Here is a 22,106-nt window from a genome sequence, read left to right on the forward strand (position 1 = left end):
TCGTTGCTGCAAGCCCCAGAGAGATTTCGGCTCTCACAGAGCCGAAATCTCTCCCACTGACATCACGAGTGATATCAGTGGGGCCGCCCCCAAACGGAGGCGTTCACATGGGAACGTCTCCGTTTGGGCAGCCACTCCCCTGGCCTGCCCACCAAAGGGGGCGTGCTGTCACTCAACATCGACAGCACGCCTCCTTTGGTACGAGACCCGGAGCGACGGTTTGCCCGTCGCTATCCGGGTAGCGCGCATGCTCAAGACGGAGCCAGCTCCGTCGTGCGCATGCGCACTGGGCCACCATCGACCCACTTGCGAGCGCATTGCACTCGTGAGCGGATCTGAATCAGGCCCTCAGTTCTAAAAACTCTCACTTTAGTAAATTTACCTCCTTGGGTTAAATTTACTAAGATTCGAGGTAGGTCGAGTTTTTTTTTTTTAATCTCGATTTGCATCACCTAAACTCGGGCTTGTTTTGTTTTGTTTTTTGCAAATTTACTAAGAAGCTAGTTTAGCTGAAAGTGAGTTTTCTGATAGTGAAGCAAATCGAGATTTCTCTCCCGAGTTACAAGTGAAGATGTCATAACTGACCCAAGATTGCAGTGTTTTTTCACTGCAAATCTCGCCCGAGCTAGCAGCCTGCACATATCAGTGAGATATGTGCAGGCTGCTTGTGTTGTACCTGTAATAAATTTGGCTTATTTTTTTTTTTAATTACTTGAGGTCCCCCCCAAAACACTAACCAGCCCCGAACATCTGGCAGCAGGTAAGTCATTGTGTGTATGTATGTGTGTAGTAAAACTTTAATTTCACGGTGTGTGTAGTGTTTTTTTACTCATTTCTTTACAGGTGAACTACAGGTGCCAGCAGACCTTTAATGCCCCGCATGCTGGTACTTGTGGTTTTCCCAATTACCAGCATGCGGGGAAAGCTTGCTGGCACCTGTAGTTCAACTGGAAAGATAATGTAGAATTTTCAAATTTTACACAACACGGACACTATCAACTCGCCACCCACCGCCCAGGGGTGGGGGGATAGCACGGGTTATCAGCCTAGGCCAGGGGTGCCCTGGAGTGGGGTACCCCTTGTTTGGAGGGGTACTCAACTCCCAGGGATCCCTGGCCTGGGCTGACTAGCGGTCAGGGCTGATGCTGTAGCTGGGGGGCCCAGTGAAAGGCTCCCCTGGCTGTGGCATCAGCCCCCCGCTAGTAACGGTCCAGGGCTGGTTTTAAATATAGGGGTACAACTACACACATTTTTGGGCCCTATATTTAAAACCAGCCCTGTCCCAGCTGCCTGGTGCTTGTATCTAATTTACGGGGTAACCCTATTCATTTTGTTCCCTGTAATTTTAGGTACCAGGACAGCCTGGCAAGTTCGGGGCTGGTTAGTGTTTTGGGGGGGAAACCTCACGTAATTTTTTCCAAAAATTAAAAAAAAAAATGATTTTGACATGTTCCTGTATAACTCGCTAATCAGGAAATGAGTGTTTAAAACATCAATTTGGCAGCGAGTTTGCAGGCATCTCTCCCGAGCAGGGGCGTATCTATAATGGGTGCAGGGTGTGCGGGGAACACGGGCCCCTGGGTCTAGGGGGGCCCCACACTGCACACCCTGCACCCATTATATTACTTACCTCTCCAGAGTCCCACGTTGGCACTGGGTTCAGCGCTGTAAAACGACTGGAAAATGGCCGCGGTGGCCATTTTTCCGTCGTTTGCGCATGCACAGTACAGGAAAAATGGTCCCCGCGGTCACTCTAGTGCCCAGAGTCTATAACTCTGGCGCTGGCCGCGAACAGCTCAGTGCGCTGCTGGTCACCAGGCGGAAAGGAGGGGGCCGGTGTCAGAGACTGCACACAGGCCCCCTCCTTTCTAGAAACGCCCCTGCTCCCGAGATTGTAACCTTGATTCATGGTAAATTTGAGAGATGTATATCTGACAGTAAAAAACTGACCGATTTTTGCTGATGGTGAGTAAAGGCGAGATTTACATCTCGAGAGAGAAAAAAAGTGAGAAAACCAAACTCACTAAGAAACCCACCTGAGGTTGCACCTAGTAAATTTGTGAGATGAAAAACATGTCTAAAAACGCCCGAGATTGTCATCTCGACCTATCTCGATTCTTAGTAAATTTACCCCTAGACTCATGTCTCTGCCACTAGTACCATGTTGAAGAATGGCTGTGCATAAGCACTAAAGGAATCGGTATGAAATACCGCCGGCCCCATGGGGTGCCTAACCCTAACCTCCCCCCCAAGTGCCTAACCCTAACCCCCCCTACCATGCTGCCTAAACCTATGTCCCCTGGGGGGTGCCTAACCCTAAGTCCTCCCCGGGGGATGCCTAACCCTAACCCTCCCTCCCCGTAGCCTAACCCTCCCAGGGGGGGTGCCTAACCCTAAGTCCCCCCAGGTGCCCTAAACCTAACTCTCCCCCCCCGCGGCTGTCCGCTCACGGCACCCGGCATCTCTTCGAACGGGATGCCGGACGCCTGTCTCCCGGCGTCGGGGGAAAGGCAGGCATCTACATCTGGACGCCCGGCATTTCATCCCTCGCCGAGATATGACAGTTGGAAAGCCGGCTGCCGGTATTAAGGCAGCCGGCTTCCCGATTGTATACTGCACTAAGGAACTGATGTATCAGCAGTGAAAACAGAGTAGAAGTGGACTAGTGGAGAAGTTTCAAGCTGCTTTGAGGAAGCATTTAGCAAGTACACTCTATAAAATGATAGGTAGATGCTGATTGGTTGCTATGGCAACTTATCCACTGGTCTACTTCTCCACTATTTTCACTGGTTCATAAATCAACCTCTAATGCCCTGTCTAGAGCTCATGACTTGAAGGACTGAACAGACAAATACTTTTCCTGATTCCTCAATAGAAGATGTACTAAAATAAACAGTTATTAAAGATAACTCCACTATAATATAAACAAATATTTGCAAATTTCATATTTACAGCTCCATTGCTTGAGAGGTAAAGCTATCTGGATAAAAGTTTACACTCTATAATTACAGATACTGGATTTCAATGAGAGAAAGACTTTTTAGTAAGATACAAACACACAGCAATTAACTTATAATTAAGTCACTTGCTCACAAGGTTTTCTGGGTTTAGCAAGTCCACTTCAAGGTGAAACTTCATTCAAACATAGGGCTTGATTCAGAGCCGCTCGCTGCTGGCAGGTGCTCGCTGTGAATCTGTGCGTGTTTTTTTTCTTTACTCCGGCCGCTCTCAAAGCTGTGGGTGACCACCCACAGCTCGTGCTAGCGGTCTGGAGACCGTCCCGATTACCCCTGGGGTAGGGTCTAGCTGCCGCAAGCCTGAGTGGACTTCCACTACTGACTTCCACTCCTGACACTGGACTTCCACTACTGACATCACTAGTGATGTCAGTAACCCCACCAACAAACACCAGGCATTCCTAAGGGAACACCTACGTTTGTCCAGCCACCCCCCCTTACCCGCCCACAAAACGGGGCAAGCTGTCAATCAACATCGTCAGCCACCCCATCTTGTTGCGAGCCCCGCAGCGACTGAAGTTCAGTTGCTTAGTGGGGCTAACGCACGCCGGATGCGGCGCGTGCGCAGTGGGGAACCATCGAGCTGCTTGGAGCGCACAGCGCTTGCGAGCGGCTCTGAATTGGGACCATAGTCCCAAATAGCAGCTCCACACAAGTCTCAACAGGTAGGAGGTTAAATACAATCCAAAGTCTGATAACAGGTATCAAATACTAAAGGGCAAGACAGAAACAGATCAAATACAATCCAAGGTTTCCAGGTATCCAACTGTGGTGGGCAAAGACAGAGGCAGTTTTGGTATACTCCTTGGTCTGGTAACAGGTATCCAAGTATTAGTGGGCAAAGTCAGAGGCAGTCCAGATTCAATCTGAGGTCTGGAAACAGGTTTCCAAGTATTAATGGGGAAAGGCAGAGACAGGTCAGGTTCAATCAGAGGTCTGATGACATGTATCCAAGTATTAGCACTGCCAACAGACACAGTTAGGCTCAAATGTCTGTGAGAAGACTAAGGCACTCTCAAGTATCTTCAAACAGCCTGACATTAATGCCAGTCTGAGCTCACTACACTGCACAGGTGCTCAAGCTTCTAGTTTCTGCTTTCCAGCAGCCAGAAACAATGACACCACTGTGCAGGTGTTTGATCTCCAGACATTAAAGCCACTCCGGAGGCAGAAAAACAACAGTGCAGAAGCCAGGAACAGCAGTCTGGTGTTATGAAACACCCGGATGAATCTTCAAGAGACCCTTAGGGTTAGTAGGCCAGGTTGATTTGTCGGGTGTACTCGATGTGTAGAAGGCTGAGTACAACAATACTAGCCGTGTTTGATGGAGATTTAGGACTCAAAAGCTAGCAATGAGTGTTGGCGGAGACCCAGATCAGAGATGCGTAGTCTAACCTGCCAGCGGTTTTCGACAGGGGCCCCCGCAATGAAGTTTGGACTTTGCGACATCTGATGTGCAGGTAGCGGCCCCCTGGCTGTGTCACTCAGTACAAGCATAGGAACAGGAAATGAGGCAGACATGGTGTCAGCATGCAGAACACTAGCTGGAGTTTAGCAGGACCAGTCAGGGTTGTAGCAGGCCAACTACTCAGGATTCTAGCTGTAGGATGGCAAACCAGCAATGCAGGACATGAATTGGAGTTGTAGCAGGCCAGCTACTCAGGATTCTAGCCGAAGGATGGTAGGACCAGTAATGCAGGATACGAATCAGAGTTGTAGAAGGCCAGCTATTCCGGATGCAGGCACTGGAACCAACAGGTCAACTGGCAGGCAGAAGAACACAGGCACCAGGAACAAGGACCAGGGGCTCATGCAGCAAGCAAAAGCTGTGACCGGCAGGGTCAGACAGGGCTGACTACAAGATAAAAGGAACAGGAGCCAATCAGGAGGTCAGCCCAGACAAGCCCCCCTTGATGAACAATCCTGTGCAGCTGGAGACTGCATGTCTCTCAAGATTGGCCCACAACCCCCCGCAGTTGCCAGGTGTCCTGGTTGACTAGCAACTGGCAGGGAGCTGCCAGCCGGAAGCACTGTGATGATCAGGAGCTAGAACAGATGAACAATGGTGGCTTATAACATCTAGTCATGGAGAGCAGACTGATGGCATAATGAAGCAGCACCTGAGAGTGGTGAATATTTAAAGTACAGTACATGTATATGACATACGTGGCTTGGTGGCCATTCAAAGCCACTGCATTTGTTCTACGCTATGCACCTTCCACTCAAATAATTGCTTATTATGGATCTCTCCCACCCCAAGTTTTAGTATAAACAGTGTGTACTATGCCCTGCTCGAGAACCCCTATTCCTGTCATATCTGCCTATTTTGACCTTTTCAGAGACATGAGAGCTTCTACTATCGATGACCTGATCCTCATTGCCTTGATCTTCATTGCTGGAGACTGCGTGACAACCTGTAAGACCTCCATCCACAGCTACAGTAGCTCTTTGAGTTGGACACAACATTCCTTCCTCTGCCTCCTTAAGTCCGGTGTACCCCAAACAGATAACTCCTAAGCCTGGTCCAGCCTCCCTGTATAATTTTCCAGCACCATACTGTATGTGTTTTATAGTAATGCTAAAAACAGACATGTGACATACACAATGTTTACCTAATTTGTGGGTTCCTCTAAACCTTGATGCATCTGTTCTTATTTTTTGTCCAAAAGTAAATTGTCTACCATAATCCAAATGGCTGGCATAACAATATATCTCACTGACACCATGCCTGGAGGGGCAACATATCATATAATTCTGATTTTTTAAGCTTATTTGCTAAAACTTTACAATCAGGACAATTAAACTGGATTTTGTACTAGTCCCATGGATTCTGAATCCAAGGATGAAGACTCAGCTGCATTCTCCAGTAATGACTCCTTGCTACTCATAAAAGAACTTATGAGTCACCAGATTGACTAGTGATCTGGTCCACCAAGGAATCCAGACCACTAGTCAATCCTTTCAGACCAAAACACCATTCATTGGGAATAGAACCAATCAAGTCAAAAAGAAGTTTGAGAAAGTTACCTCCTATAACTAAGAAACCAAGATTTCATTTTCCAAAATAAAACTTACTTCAGCTGAAAGAAAGCTTGTTGGACCAAGATAACCAACCCTGTTGAAATAATGTATGCATTAAGTAGACTCTGGAAGAAGTTGAATCCCAAGTCTTGGAGAATAACCTAAATGCTTCTTTCAATTTTCCCCCTTATACTCCCAAAGACCATTTATTGTTGGGAAACTATCATAGAGCCCTAATACCTCATTCTCAATCTCTTTTAAACCCAAAAATTTAATTGACATCATTTCACTTCAGATGTAGTGGGCCTATGTGCAAGTTACAGGGTAAGTTTTCAATATATTTTTTTAATATGACAAACATTTTCTTGTTTTTATATTAAATTGTCAATTAATATTATTATTACAAATGTTCAGTAATGTCCAGCACAATATGACCAAAGTTCTCAAATATCCATTTCTTTTTCCAGGTGGAGTATCAGTAGTAAGATGTCAGCTCCCCTTTAAAATTTGTCTTTTTTCATTAGGCTTCAGATTCTCTATGAAAATGAGCAGATAAGGGGGCGCACAATGGTACAATAATGTAAAAGCACAAATATAATAGTAGTAAACATGTACATCTAAGTTTCCAAATGCAGGTATTCACTAGATACCCGATCCCCAGAACCTTAATAATACTGATTTTTTCCTGGGCTTTGATTTCTTCTATGCCATATCTGACCTAGTCACTTCCTGGTCACTACTGTATGCATTTAATTTCCAACTTCAACAGGAGCCTAATGGGATCAGTGGTCTAGTAAATACCTGTATTTGAAAGATCAGATGTACAGTACATGTATACTACAATTAAAGTTGTGTTTTTATACATAATCTTACCATAATATTATTATTAGCCTTAATTTATGCCAGAAGGTTCCACAACACCATACAGAGCAAAGATACAAAAATCGATAATTGGTAACAGAATACCAAATAAACATAATTACAAAAGTGGGCATACCAATACTGAACTAAGAAAAAAGAAAAGATGTGCGCTATCACCAATAAAGTATATAAGAGTTAGAGCAGGCTACCAATAATGGGGTTAAAACCAACTTCCCTAAACGACAACAATCCAGAGACCTTCTGAGGAAACTCTCATAGGAGAGAGTAATGCATTAAGGGTTCTACACTGAGCATTATTTCAACCATTTATTAAGGATCTCCCCGGTTTGTGGCCAAGAGTTCGTTCTATTACTACATTGTTGGAATTGGAGCAGAACAGCCTGTTACTGTGATTTCACAGACTATCAAACTAGCCGACCAACAACACACCTACAGTACCTTCAGAGGAAGGAATTACGGAGTGAGGCAAATGTCTATGTATTGTGGAGTCCATGGCCAGAGGAGAAGGGCTGACAGGTCTCCTTTACAGCGACCAGCTAACAGCGGGCATTGGGAGACATGTCTCTTCTCATTAGCGTCTACCTCCATACTTCGTTTAGACACAGTAAGTGTCAAAGTGATATTGTGCCACCTCGTAGTTACTAAGCACTGTTTTCCTACATCTCCGTGGCAGCTTCCTGAATTAATAGCAATTTAGCATCTGGGTGGAACTATACTCTAATATTTTGCACTTTATATATTGACACACTCTAAACATACCTTCCATATTTCGGAATTTAATATCATATTCTGTGGGACACTATATTTCGTCAGCAGACCCACTGGGATTAATAGAGGCGCAGGGGATTAAATATATTTTACCTACCATTGGATGGGTATATTATACTGTATATTAACAACATTCTGCAGTTCATGTAAATATTTATTATAGCCTTGGATTTTTATGTGATTTTATGTAAGTTCTTTTTATATATTGCACATATTATATTGATGTGATGTCACAATACATTTTTACTACTGTTAAATGAGTTGGAAAGATTATATGGATTATTTCTATCAAAATTATTGTTTGCTAAGTTATGATTGATTATTGAGAGAGTAGAGATTTAGGTGCTATCTAGTTTTTGTATCTCTGTATAGTACTATTCCAATTGGTTGACATAATGGACCTGGGGAGGGGAAGAAACATTAGATGGGAAAGCCCTGCTCACAAAGCTTACATTGTAAAAGGGAAAGGGAAGGAGTGGAGGTATTGAGAGACCTAGTGCAGTAAAACATCTCTATCACTATATCAAAATAAATTACTAATTTAGTTCTGTTAGAGATCTCAAACATTTTCACCTTGACTAATGAGTATTATCATTTAAAGTAGTATACCAAGTGATACAGGTGCCAGCTAGTTTAATATAATTTCCCTTTAAGATAGCATCCCTAATAGGAGCATACAATAGTCATAATTATTAGTGGCAAATTCTATGCTCCATTAATAGTTAAAGAGTGTTTAACAAAAAATTATTTTTTTTATTATATTCATCATATCCTTTGATAAGACAAATGTGCCTCACAAAAGGTTCTTTTTGCACTTCTGCCTACCTTGTCATAGGTATTGAGCGATACAAGAGATTAAGGATGTTGGAGAGAACACCGTATTAGGCAGAGATCCAGCAAGCAAGGGTGGGGTTTGAGGGAGTGTTTGAAGAAACTGATGTTGTGGGAGAGACGAATATGTAGATCATGGGAGAGCATTCTGTAGGTTGGGGGCAGTGCGAGAGAAGTCATAGAGGTAGAAGTTAGAGATGGCAATCACTGGGAAGTAAAGATAGTGGGCATCGGCTGATTGAAGATGGCAGGAGGAGGTGTGGAGAAAAAGGAGTTTGGAGATGTAGGAGGGAGAGGCGAGTGAGAGAGCTTTTATGGTTATGGTGAGAGGTTTAATCTGAAGCCTGTATGGTATAGGGTGCCAGTGGTGGGTTTGGCAGAGAGGTCACGCACAGATAGAGCAGTGTGATAGGCTGATCTTTCTATCAGCAGTATTAAGGAGAGATTGGAGAGGAGAGAGATAGTTGATGGAAAGACCAGAGAGAACAAGGTTTTGGTGGCATTGAGGGATAGGAAAGGGTGAATTATGATTATGTTCCAGAGATGGTGTGTAAGCAACTGAATGTGGAGTGAAGGAAAGAGCATAATCAAGGATTACACACAAGTAGCAATGATCTGTGGAGATGGTAGTGTTGTTGACAGTGAGGAGGAGATGAAGAGGGGATAGAGGTACAAGAAGGATGGAAGACAATGGCCTCAATCTTGGCTATATTAAGCTTCAGAAAGCATTGAGACATCCCAGAGGAGATACATTGTTTGAAATGCGTGAGAGGAAGGAAGGTTAAAGGACAGGTAGAGCTGGATGTCATCAGCAGACAGAACAGAAAGAGCTGATAAGTTCACCAAATGGGAATGTGTAGAGTGAAAAGAGTAGTGGGCCTAGTACTGAACATTGAGGGACACCAATAGGAAGGGGTGGGTGAAGGTTGTGATGGAGAAGAAATCGTTAGAGAGATAGGGAAACCAAAAGAGGACCATGCCAATGAGACATAGTGAGTGAAGAAGTGAATCATCAACTGTGTCAAAGGTCAAAGAGAAGTGACCCTTTGATTTAGTAGAGAGGAGGTGATTGGTGATTAGTGAGGGTGCTATCAGTAGAGTGTATGGTACAAAAGACAGATTGAAGGTGTAAGCAAGGGAATTAGCTGAGAGAAAGGTATAGAAGTGTGTGTAGATAAGCCTCTCAAATGTTTTAGAGGGGAAGGTGAGGAGAGAGTTTGGCTAGTAGTTGGACAGTGAAGTGGGGTCAAGATTGGCCTAAATAGTCACTGACTAAATAGAAACTGATGGTCTTAGAAAATATTAGTGTGCTGCAATAATATCACCAGTAAGATTACAATGTCATACAGTATCTACTAGTCATCTGTGGATGCAATAATGAAAGTTTTCTATCTCTGCAGTGTGGCCAGATACTTTCTTTTTGTTGTCTTTAGGTCACGTGGCCCCATTGCAACTACAGACATTTTCTGACACTTGTTACTAATTCTAGAATTAAGTGATTAATTGGGGGAGCTGGTGCTTCCTTTGTGATGAATTTGGCTTCACCACCCCACTGAATTCTGGTGTCAGCTCAGTAGTCAGTGTTGGAAAAATGCGTGTTTTTTTTTCATTAAATAGTGCATTTTGTTATTTCGGAAGCTATATTTAAACATGTTTGTTTGTTTGTTTTCTGTATTTTTACAATGAATATATTAATTTTATTGTTAAAACCCTGTTGAAAAAGCAAATGTTTTACAAAGTTTGGAGACTTTTAATTTTAACTAAATGTTTTGAACAATGGCATTTATAGAAGCGCCAAATAAATTTGCCAAAATCTTTTGTTCATCTCTACCTAACAGCAGTACAGTAGATAATGATTGCGAAATTATCCTTGTAAATGGGCAAGCATACAGTAAGAGTATTTCAAATGCTTTTCATCTCCATGGTAGCATAAGAATGACAGGCAGTCGGCACTTATTGAGGCTGATGGGCTTCCTGATGCCTATTTTTGTTTGTAAGTCTGGGTTCTTAAATGCTTTGTTGCTTTATGTTAATTCCTCAGCAGTGCAATCAAATTCTTGTCGTAATTAAAGTTGTCAGTTGGAAGGCAAGCCAATCGCCGAGAAAACACAGCATAACAAATGAAGTGAAATGATTCTGCATGTAGCTATACGATGCTTCGCCAGGCATGAAATTAAATAAGTAATTTGATGTTGACATCAGAAATTGAAATGATACCCACTGTTCCCTCGTTCACTCAAACCTGCATAAACAAAAGTCAGGACAAATATGTATGACAAAGCCCTTGTGCACCCATCTCTCCCTCGTATTATATATTTACAAGTCAGAGATTTTCCATTTCAAAGCAACAAAGATGTTGCAATTTTTTTATTACCATTGTTTGCGAGATATTAGTATACAGTACAGTAAATCAACAAACCCTGCTTATTTCAACTGTTGACATCTACTGTAAATGCGAAAGAAAGTTCTTTGCACATTTTGAATTATACAATATCGAAATCTCCAAGTAGTTAATCAATTGAACAGATTTTTAATGATCTAATCTATGAATGCATTTTATTCATCATTAAATGTGTAAAGACTAAGCATAGGTCAGTGACTGCCCATTCATGGCATCACTGGTGAAGGCTTATTTATCCCATACCTACTAATAGTCATTTTATTTGGTGACATGAGTGGGCTATAGTTGGACTACAGTAGCTCAGGGCCCGGGATTGCTTTATTTTGTGTAGGTCTTATTTAAATCTTTTCTATCCATTCCCACAATGCTTTGCTAAGAGCAGGATTAGTTGCATTGAGCCATTATCAATATTTAGTAGAGCTTTGCCAATGTAAGTGATATGATATTATAGGGACACTTGAAATAGATATGATCCAAACATTTTTGTAATATATCTACAAGAAAATTATTTATGATGTGTTCACTATGTTTATAATATATATGTACACATTTTTTTTAAATGTGAAAAATTGCATAAGTCTTCCAACTCTGCTCTTCCCTCGATTATAAGGCTTCTGCTTATATTGTTTGTGAGAGATTATATGAGTCTGGAGGGGCTTTCCAAAAATAACAGCTGAAAGTGTGCCAATATCAATTTCTCAGGCAGGGGCAAGGCAAATGAACTATCAAGTAAAAACAAACAATGACTTACATATAATTATTGCCTTTATATGAGGGATAGTTTGAGCCTCAAGCTCCTGATGGTTTTCTTTATGTTAAAATAGCACAGCACAAACCAAAAATACTAATAGAGTCATTATTCAATTTAGTTGTGGTTGATTCAGATGAGAAATTAGTAAAGGAAAATAAATGAAGATGTTGGTGAAATTTTTGATACCATAGATAGATTCTGTACATTCACTGGTCTCAAATGATATTGAGTTAATGAATGTCTTATTCTTGTTCAATACTCTAATAGCCAAACAACAGTGACTAGGAGGGAGAATGGTGGGAGAGATACCAATTCTAGTAGGATAGAAGATATGTTGTGACTTGCAATGACTTATCTTACTCAGGGCCGAAACTAGGATTTTTGTCCGCCAGGGTTAGGCAGTAACTTGGTCCCCACCCACCCTAAACTATTGACTCTGTCCTTTCAGAACTCCTCCCCAGTGTCTCTACAGCAGTCCGTGTCTCCCCCTTCCCGTATTACTGCAACTATATCTCTGCAGCATCAGTTTATGTTTGGATTACCCCTCCCCCACCACCACTTACCTGGATTTTCTCCTTGCTCCTCCTTAAGGCAGCGGCAGGTTCCTCGCATACTGTTCTTCAGCATGTGATGTCATGATATCACATGCATAGCCCAGATAAGGAAAATAACTTTATTTTGCAGAGTGACCCGGCCCGTCTATGCCTGCATCCTGCTGATTAATCCAGTGGTGCAGGCACTAAGACTGGTAACAGTCACCTGACCAGCTAAAGATGGGAAAGGGGAGCTCTGGCTGTGCTGCCCTCCTGTGCCCCTCATTAACCTGGCTTTGTACTACCCTCTAAAGCCTACCTCCACCTTGCTTTTGACTCATCATGAGTTTCTCGCTTTTTGTCTTGACTGTCTCAGTGCTCCCACAAATCTGGCACCTGGGGCACATGCCCCCTAGTTGTGGCCCTCTCTTACTATCACCATGTCATAGTCTTTCTATATTGCCATAATGCTAACAGCACATACAGTTTGGGGTTGTCGCAAAACCAATCCATCCACTGCCTGCAACAACCTGCAGTTACAGTTAAAATAGTATGTGTACTCTATGTAGCACAGGTAATATTGTATTTTATTGCACGTATATTATTCACAGATAAAGTGGAGGGTAAAGTGGATAAAGATGATGATGATATCTAATCATCTTCAGCACTGTACCACTTGCACGACCAAGATAAATGTTTAATCTACCCTATCTTTTCAGTGGATTGCATAAGACTTTAATAAAATGGCATTATAAATGCAACAGCTCATTGTGATGGCTGCAATGACATATACTATGTTCATACTAAATCAATTGAAAATTAGATGCGGATAATGTGGACATATTGAAACCAGGGGCAAGAAAGATAGCAATGTTGCAATCTGTGCTCACATCCGCCCCTTAAGATGCTCACAATGACCCACTGTTCTTTCTTTTATCTGATAATGTGTGTACCCATCATGCATTTACTTATATAATGATAGTATTACTAAATGTATAGCAATGTAGGTTGTTGTTGGTGGGGAAGGAATGATCAAGTAGAAGCTTCTGCAATAATGGGGGATGTGGTACTTATCCCATGGTAGACTCTTCAATCAACATCAATCCAGCTATAGTGCTAATGAAGACAAGGATGAGGGTGGGAGAAACCATTATAAGAGTGTAACATCTCGCTTAAGTGGTTTTATTCACATGTATATTAATGGATTTAGCTATTGCATTAGAAATAAGTGCCATGTTTTAGGTCTAAATGTCACCTAGTAATTTTCCACGGCACACATATTCTAAATCTCATCCATATTCTTGGCTGCAGCTACCTGGCAAGGTAGAATTTTCTTCTTTAAAATAAATGTATCAGACATTGTACAAAACAAATGATGTAAGTAACAACTGTGCACCTTAAACCCACACAATTGTGTCTGGTCCGAGATTGCCCGAGATTAAACACACACAGCATCGCAGGAACACGGGTGGCTTTTGTCAGGGGTGAGCCAGTCCTGGTTCAAAAAATATGGGGCACAAAATGTGTAGGGATCCTACATATTTAATGAACCAGCACTGGGCTCTGTGAGCCAGTCCTAGTTTTAAAAATACTGGGAAAAAATGGCGTGGGGTTCCCTGTATTTTTAAAACCAGCAACGGGCTCCACTAGATGAGCTGTAATGCTGTAGCCAGGGTACCCTTTCACCGGGTCCCACAGCCAAAGCATTAACATCCCAATTTAGTCAGCCCAGGCCGATGATCACCTTAAACCCAAACAATCAAGTCTGGTCCGAGATTTCCCGAGTTTAAACACAAAGAGCATCGCAGGCACACAGGTGGCTTTTGTCAGTTGAAGCACTCAAAATTTACGAAGAATGGTGTTTTGCTGATCATGTTTTTCGATAATCATATTTCCTACCCATGTTCCCTGTAGACAAACACTCCCGAACATGCAGCCTGCATACATCAGAGAGATACGTGCATGCTGCATATGTGTATTGTGTAAAATAAAGTGTACAAAACAGAAAAAAAGTCCCAAAATAGCATAACCAGCCGGAGGCTCTGTGAGCCAGTCCTGGTTCAAAATATTTGGGGCACAAAATGTGTAGGGGTTTCCATATTTAATGAACCAGCATTGGGCTCTGTGTGCCAGTCCTGGTTTTAAAAATACTGGGGAAAAAATGGTGTGGGGTGCCCTGTATTTTTAAAACCAGCACTGGGCTCCACTAGCTAAGGGGTAATGCTGCAGCCAGGGTACCCTTTCACCGGGTCCCTCAGCCAAAGCATTAACACCCCAAATTAGTCAGCTCAGGCCGGAGATCCCTGGCCCGTGGGTGCAGGGTTATTAGTGATAATAATAGTGTAATATTGTTTTTTAAAGTGGAACTACAGGTCCCAGCATGCCTACTCTTTGGCACTTGTAGAACTACATGTGCCAGCAGGTGGCCAGCACTGGTGCCCCCATTGTATTATAATATGAAAATAACCACAGTACACACCAAAGAAAGAAAAATATTATTTCATACACTCACACTATACACCTTGTCCTAGTGTCAGGTCGTCTTTTCCAGTAGCATTGCAATGATTGGATAAAAAAAAAATAATACTCATGTTCTCTTTGGCGCATGTTGGGCCTCTTGTCCAGAAGCATCCTGGCCATTAGAACAAAAAAATGCAATGTCCCAAGCCATTTTGGACTGAAGAGCTGTTTGTGTTTACACATACAGCATTTCCCCGGCAAGTAACAGAACCCACAATGGTTCCTGCGTTTGCCGGGCCGCCAGCCAATCAGTAGCCACTAATATAGTAAACGGCTGTTGATTGGCTGTGAGTGGCCTGGCTGTCAATTAACAGCCAGGCCGCAGATTGGAAAACAGACAAAACAATCAGTGGCCTAGCTGTTGATTCACAGCCAGGCCACTCACAGCCAATCAGCGGCCACTTACTATAGTAGCAGCTGCTGTTTGGCTGGCGGCAGATACTATTACAAGCAGAAGCATGCACGGATCAAACTGATCTGTGCATGATTCTGCTAAACACATTGCTCAGGAGGTAGTCTATTTAAAACTTCTATTTTGGACCGAGTTTGCTTAAGTTACATCCGTGATTATAATCACGATTCTTGGTAAATTCACGTGTTGTATTCTTTGCTATGGAAAGTAACTGCTAGTTTGACAGATGGTGTATATAATTCTATTTGTGTTTTCACCTGTATTTTAAAGAAAGTATCATGATTTCTCAGCCGAGTTTGCCTTTTGTAAACTTCCATGTTTGAAAAAATAACTAAACACACCCATGATTGCCATCTCATACACAAACGGAGCTTAGTAAATTTACCCCTTACCTTTCTGGTAGCTTAACTTGAAAGTAGAATTAAACTATATCCATGAACTTGAAGGGAATTCTCAGGACAATAACCAACAAAAATTCTTAAGAAACAGCCTGAGCACTCTGTTAGGGTCAGTGACTTGGGACAAATAAATTCCAGGCAGTTCACTGACATTCTTCAGTCCAATAGGCGCCAGGGAAAAGATTTTAGGGGCGATTTACTAAATGGACATTTTTGCGTTTTTGTTTTCTGGTGGTTTGTAAAACGCACAATTTTCAACAAATGCAGTTTTAGTAAACACCACTTTAAAAATTGGCATTCCAATTAATTTCTCAAATAATAATAAAAAACACAGAGGTTGTTGTGACAGAGGTTGTTGTGACAGATGAGATCGCTCAAACCGCAGGACGTTTGAGTTAATTTGACCTTCTCAATCTGTAATTAACTACTAATTACTTACAGATTGGTCAACAACAGCATACTCTAAACTCAATATTTTTTCTGGGTCACCCTAACAATCTTCACCAAGCTACTATCCACAACGTAATCTAGACTTCGCTGCAGTATTTCTGCAGGTTATGGCCCTCTGATTGGAACACAGGTGCAACCAGTAGACACAAAAAAAGATGACACAGGCAAGTTATAGAGTGTTCAGGTAGCAAATACTATTAGTAGATAGTCTCTATAGAGACAACATGAAGGTACACGCTAATAAAGGAAAAGCCTACAACCCAGCAAATAATTCACAGGATACTTACTTCTGTATAATCCAGCAGAGTATGTCCAGGAGGCACTCTAGAAGGCAGGGGAATAACCAGCAGAGTAACTATAGGTCATAAGTGGCACTGGAAGACAGGAGATTATCTTGCAGAGTATTCACAAGAGGCACTGGAAGGCAGAAAGATATCCAGCAGAGTATCCACAGATGGTGGAAAACCACAGTACCAGACTGCAGCAGTCAGGCTATCAAGCCCATGTGCAGACAAGGATCTGACACTGTGTTGTGGGAGAGAGGGGTTTAAGTAGATTGACCAAACAAGGTTCATTGGAGCGGGGCTGATGTAGTGAAATGCCCCCAGAGATTACTAGTACAGTCTTCACTAAAATGGTGGCTGATAGAGGTCAAATCAGGAGGTTATGCCAGCAAGATGGCAGAGCACATAGAGACACTGTAGGAGTGGAGACTGGCCAGTCATGCCGCGGACCACAGCAGTGAGTGACGGCACTATACCAAACTTTACGAACATTAAAACCTTATCTCTGCATACTGTAGCTTCATTTAATAATTCATTATATATAAAATAGAAGAAATAACATGCCCAATCTTCCTTCTTCAATTTGTAGGTAGTTAATATTATGTTTGATATTTTATGCAAGAAGAAAGAAGTAGCTATATATTGTAGAATGAAGAGAAACTGGCAAAGACAAACAAAGCAGTTGCAGAGTAACAAATGTGTCAGAAAGCTTTTTGAAAGGTCAGCTGCGTTCTTAAGGGAAAAACACCATCCATTGCTCTGTGCTATACGGGATGACGATGCCTTAAACGTCTCATCTGAGTGTAGCTTGTCATAATAGACATTTTGAAGTTTAATCCTAAGCCTTTGATGTTTGGCTTCACACATAGGAAAACATCTGGGAGGACAAGACTATCCACCTGCTCCCTTGACCAGAAAATGCCACTTATGTCATGATTTATCTGACATCAAGACAAGATATCTGTCACTGTGGATATCTCCTCCCTTAATAACTACTGTGTTATTGCCTGATTGGGCAATCACTGTCAGGATGTTTTTGGGACTCAGCGACACACTTGCCAGTAGTCTGTCATTTACTATTTCCTCACTGGGGAGTCAATAGTGCAAACATAAAGTGAAAAACTCAGAAAGCAACCTTGTCTCACATCAAAATCCAACCCTAAGGTGTTCCCAGCCAACAATTAACAAGGGAAGTATGTTGTCCTTCCATGCAGTAACTGCAATCAGCTCACGTATTGCCCTGGGAAGACCATTTATTCCAAACAGGCAAAGATATGACACAATAGTCTATTCTTAGAAATAGACAGTTCCAAGATTATCGGGTACCAAGCATGCACACATAATGTGGCTGATCATTTCAGTTACATAGATAATGTTTGGCTGGGTGGACTGAACTGAACCCCTGGAAGTTTCCTCACCAATAACTATAGTCTTAATTAGCAATCTGCGGCCCTACAGCTAATGCTAAACATCAACACCAAGCATGTTTTCTCAGTTTACTGTGATGCTAGGATGTGTCCTAAATAGCTGGAAAGCCACAGGCTGTTTGAGACAACAAAGGTGTATCTGTTTAGACATAGTCGTTTTATTTCACTTCCATGTAATCATTTGCTAAACACTACAATGCAGGCAATAAAATGTATCAGCTGGAAAATGTTATACATTATATCGCTCACATTAATCAAAGAAATATTATATTGACTGGAAATGCACAATGGACAAATATTAGGATCTTATTGTAGACGATCAAATAGTGAGAAGATTGGTAATTCTAGAGTCCCCAGCTGCCTGATGTTTTAGTTCTCTGGCTGTGCCTACACGTTCCTTACATCTCAGACTACTAATTATGTTTACAACATGCCTCATTTTCCTCTGACCCCCGGGAATCAATTGGCAAGCAGGTCACACTCTGAAAAAGTCATCCAAGCCCTGTAGGATTTGCCTTTTTGAAGTCAGTCTGTTCTTTTCTCCCTCTTGCCACTTTGTGGCCACAATACACAGTAACTTGGGATAAGGGCAGTGAATGTCAGCAAGTCAGGAAGGCAGTTTGATGACTGTCTGCTTAGTCTCAGAGTAGGGTGAAATGCCATCATTACCCAGCTGCCTGTCAAATAAATTGGCAATTACAGCCATGGCAGAAGCCTGGAATTCAGCACATAACACACTGCCATCCCTAAACCGCTAAGAGATTTAAAGGAGGGGTTAGGTGAGAGAAGGGGGAATTAAGCAATGCTTTCCTTGTTCCAGTAGCATATGACAAAGACCAGAATGCTAGTATTGTGATATGGTGATGAAATAATATGAAAAGTGGTGGTAATGAGCTGTGTGGATTGGAAGGTGTTAAAAACACAACACTAATTTTCTACTTTGTTTTTCTTTCTGTATTTTATATTGCAGAGCTCAGCTGCTTCCAGCTTGGGAACAGGCTACTTTGTAAGTGAAACTTTTAACAACATACCTTGTGAGGCCGTGGCATGACTAATGATATTGCATGTGCATTTTGTCAGAACAAGTTGAATTAATTACTGTGTATAGACTTAAACTGTCATGTTATGGATAAAAACAATTTAGCTGCATAAATAAAGAGGAATGTTGCTATATCTACTATATGCAAAGGAAATATTTCAAACCAGGTTCAAGTTATTAGGATTTAACAAATGTAACAAATGATCACAATGAATAGCTTTATTTGCTACTTTTATGGGATAAAATGTCTCCAAGTTAAAAACAAAATTAGTCCTATATTAAATTTTTATATACTATATTTTAATCAGGTAAGTCAACTTACTGTATTCAGCACTAGATGAGTAAGCAATGTATACCATACTTTATAATGTATTTTAAAGAGACAATTAATTATTTTAAATAAATGTGATTATATAGTTCTCAAAAATACTGAATTGCCAAATGTATTATGATGCATTAACAAACAAGCTATTTTATGCTTCAATGGTGAAGGCAATTAATTCGTAAGTGGGGAAAGGCAATATGTAAGTATGAATTATATGTTTCAATGAGATTAAAGAATAAATCCCATATACAGTACATTTATTCTTTTTTTCTTTCAATAGTAAGTTAATTACCTTTTATGTAGTATTTATCCTTATAAAAATCATTATCTCCTTTTCAAAATCTCTCTGGTGGTTGGAAAATAAAATGTCACAGGTTCACAGCTGTCAGCTGTCATGTTAAGGCATAGGGAGTTGGCGGAAGGGAAGGATTTCCGAATACAGAGAGCAGAGAGAGCTCCAAGGAGTTATTTTGTAGCCTCTCTGCTCTCTATATAATACAACTGTGGTTACCACGGTAGCCCATGTCACTGTGCAGATTTATAAATAATTGATAGGAGCCTGAAGAAACAAAAATGTGTACATGTTCTGCATCTGGGTGAATAGTTTTTCTGTGAATGTTGCTTTTCAGCAATATACACTTGATGTACTTAAAACTCTGCATCATCACAAGCAGTTGTATCTTGTCAGAGTATGAGAGATCTGCAAACATAACATACATAGATAGATAGATAGATAGATAGATAGATAGATAGATAGATAGATAGATAGATAATGTTACCTATAATCTAAACTTGATTTTTATTATGTCCTATTCAATGATTTATGAATATAACATTAAATTACATAAATCTTAGTCCAATATTATGCTTGCGAAATTTGAAGTAGTCAATTAAAGCAGACTGTGTATGTATGACATCAGTGTAAGTTCTACTTATTCCTATATTGGAAATGCCATCTGTTATGCTCTCCCACAATACAGAATTGAGGTTAGTTGCTTTGTATAAATGCCAACTCCTGTAGTCTCTCAATATTTTCACGACTTTCAAAAATGCTGAATACACTATATTCTTAAGACAGAGGTAGTTAAAACAGTACACCATTGAAGACCAGTCATATATATCGTATGTCTTGAAAGAAATTAGAAACCGTTCAAAATAGTCAATATGGCCATGTCTTGTAAAGTACATAATGTAAACTATTTTGCACTGCTTGTTGTTAGAGATGAATGTTTCATTTACAATACAACTGGAAGACAATGACAGCTTGTACAAATGTTGTATGTCTGGTGATTGATTTTGCATTGACAGCTGTACATTTTCACTAGTAACAAGAAGAGACAATCATTGTGCCTGTACAGAATATCATTTTTAAAATGTAATGTGTAAACAGTAGTTTAGCTCCCTAGTTTTATCTTTTTAATCTTTTGTAACTCAGCCAACATTTCTTTTGTAACACAACCAACAATAGTATACAGACCGTGACACATTTTGGTGCAAGGCAGAAATAAAAATATAGCATAGTCAAAACACTGATGGCTCTTTTTAGATAGATAGATAGATAGATAGATAGATAGATAGATAGATAGATAGATAGATAGAGAAACATTATTTTTTAGCTATGCTTGACAAAGGTGCTGACATACATGAAGCATACAACAAATGCATTATGATAAGAGACAGTATGCAAGAAAAGTGGAAGGGGTCTGGAGGAAAAAAGGTATAGTAAAGTAAAAAAAGGTATAGTAAAGTAAAAAAGGTATAGTAAAGGGTGTTCCTAAACTCACAGGGTAGGATAATGAATTTCATGAAGAATGTAAAATATAGTAAGTTTTAAGAATTGTAATATGTCATTGATTCTTTAAATTTAAGCCATTCCAACTAAGTGCAGGTGAAATCCAAATTCATAGAAAGTAATGTACATGGGCATATAAAAATCTTTATGTCTGAACCACTCTTCTAGTGACAGAGGAGAAGGGGACTGGGGTGAGCACTTTTGCTGCATTTTTGAAGTGCTTAAGAGACTTTTTAAAATAGGAAACTCCATGAATCCAAAAACCAGTATCACTTAGTACCTCAGCAGGCATTATATCATCTGAAAGCTGTGTAATTAAATTACAATAAGGATTTAATGTTGGATATCACCAGATATTGACTGGAATTTCAAGTGGGGATACAGCTGGTGAGATTTTATTTATATTATTAGGACACATGTACCATCAGGTGAAATTGTGTTTCCACGACATAGATGCTAATTAAGCATACTTAGGGGAAGATGTATCAAAGCTTGGAGAGAACCAATCTGGGCCTTGAAGAGAGGTAAAGTGGAGAGAGATAAAGTGCCAAGAAATCAGCTCCCAACTGCCATTTCTTCAAACACAGCCAGTAAGCTGACAGAAGCTGATTGGTTGGCAACTTAGAGGGAGATTAATAAAGCTTGGAGAGAGGTAAAATTAGAGATAAATAGCACCAACCAATCAGCTCCTAACTGTCATTTTTCAAACACCGCCTGTAAAGTGACAGTTAGGAGCTGATTGGTTGGTGCTATTTATCTCCAATTTTATCTCTCTCCAAGCTTTATTAAATCTCCCCCTTAATCTCTTTCAACTTTACCTCTATCCATGGCCCAGATATGTCAACAAGTGATATTCTTGTTATTACTTGTTACTAACCTTAAATGGTGCTCTAACCAATCAGCTCCTATCTGTCATTTTTCAAACACATGACAGTTAGGAGCTGATTAATTGGATGCGGGAGCACCATTTAGGTTTAGTAATGAGTGATAACAAGAATATCAGTTGTTGATAAATCTTGGCGCAAGCTTTGATATATCTCGACCTATGTGTGATCTTAAAAACATTCAGCCACAGGATTGGTTAAAGGAAGTCACTCAACTCATTTTCCCATCTTGGGGTGGATTTACTAAAGCTTCTAAAAATTAAAGTGGTGGTGTTGCCCATAGCAACTAATCAGATCCTATCATTTTCTAGGATGCAATAGAAAAATGACAGCTAGAATCTGATTGTTTACTAATAGAAAATATCACCACT

At 40.9% G+C, this 22,106-nt stretch overlaps 1 protein-coding gene across 5 annotated transcripts in view; it reads left to right on the forward strand.

The window, feature by feature from the left end:
* AUTS2 (activator of transcription and developmental regulator AUTS2) overlaps nucleotides 1-22,106 on the forward strand; it is a 1,638,780-nt gene that overhangs the window by 734,693 nt on the left and 881,981 nt on the right. For all 5 annotated transcript variants that reach the window (XM_088445914.1, XM_088445917.1, XM_088445916.1 and 2 more), the window contains one exon: nucleotides 18,666-18,701. In XM_088445914.1, coding sequence (XP_088302040.1) covers nucleotides 18,666-18,701 — 36 coding nt within the window. The remainder of the gene's footprint in view (nucleotides 1-18,665; nucleotides 18,702-22,106) is intronic.

Source organism: Taudactylus pleione, unplaced genomic scaffold (assembly GCF_031769625.1).
Source record: "Taudactylus pleione unplaced genomic scaffold, aTauple2 ptg000391l, whole genome shotgun sequence".
NCBI classification, from domain to species: domain Eukaryota; kingdom Metazoa; phylum Chordata; class Amphibia; order Anura; family Myobatrachidae; genus Taudactylus; species Taudactylus pleione.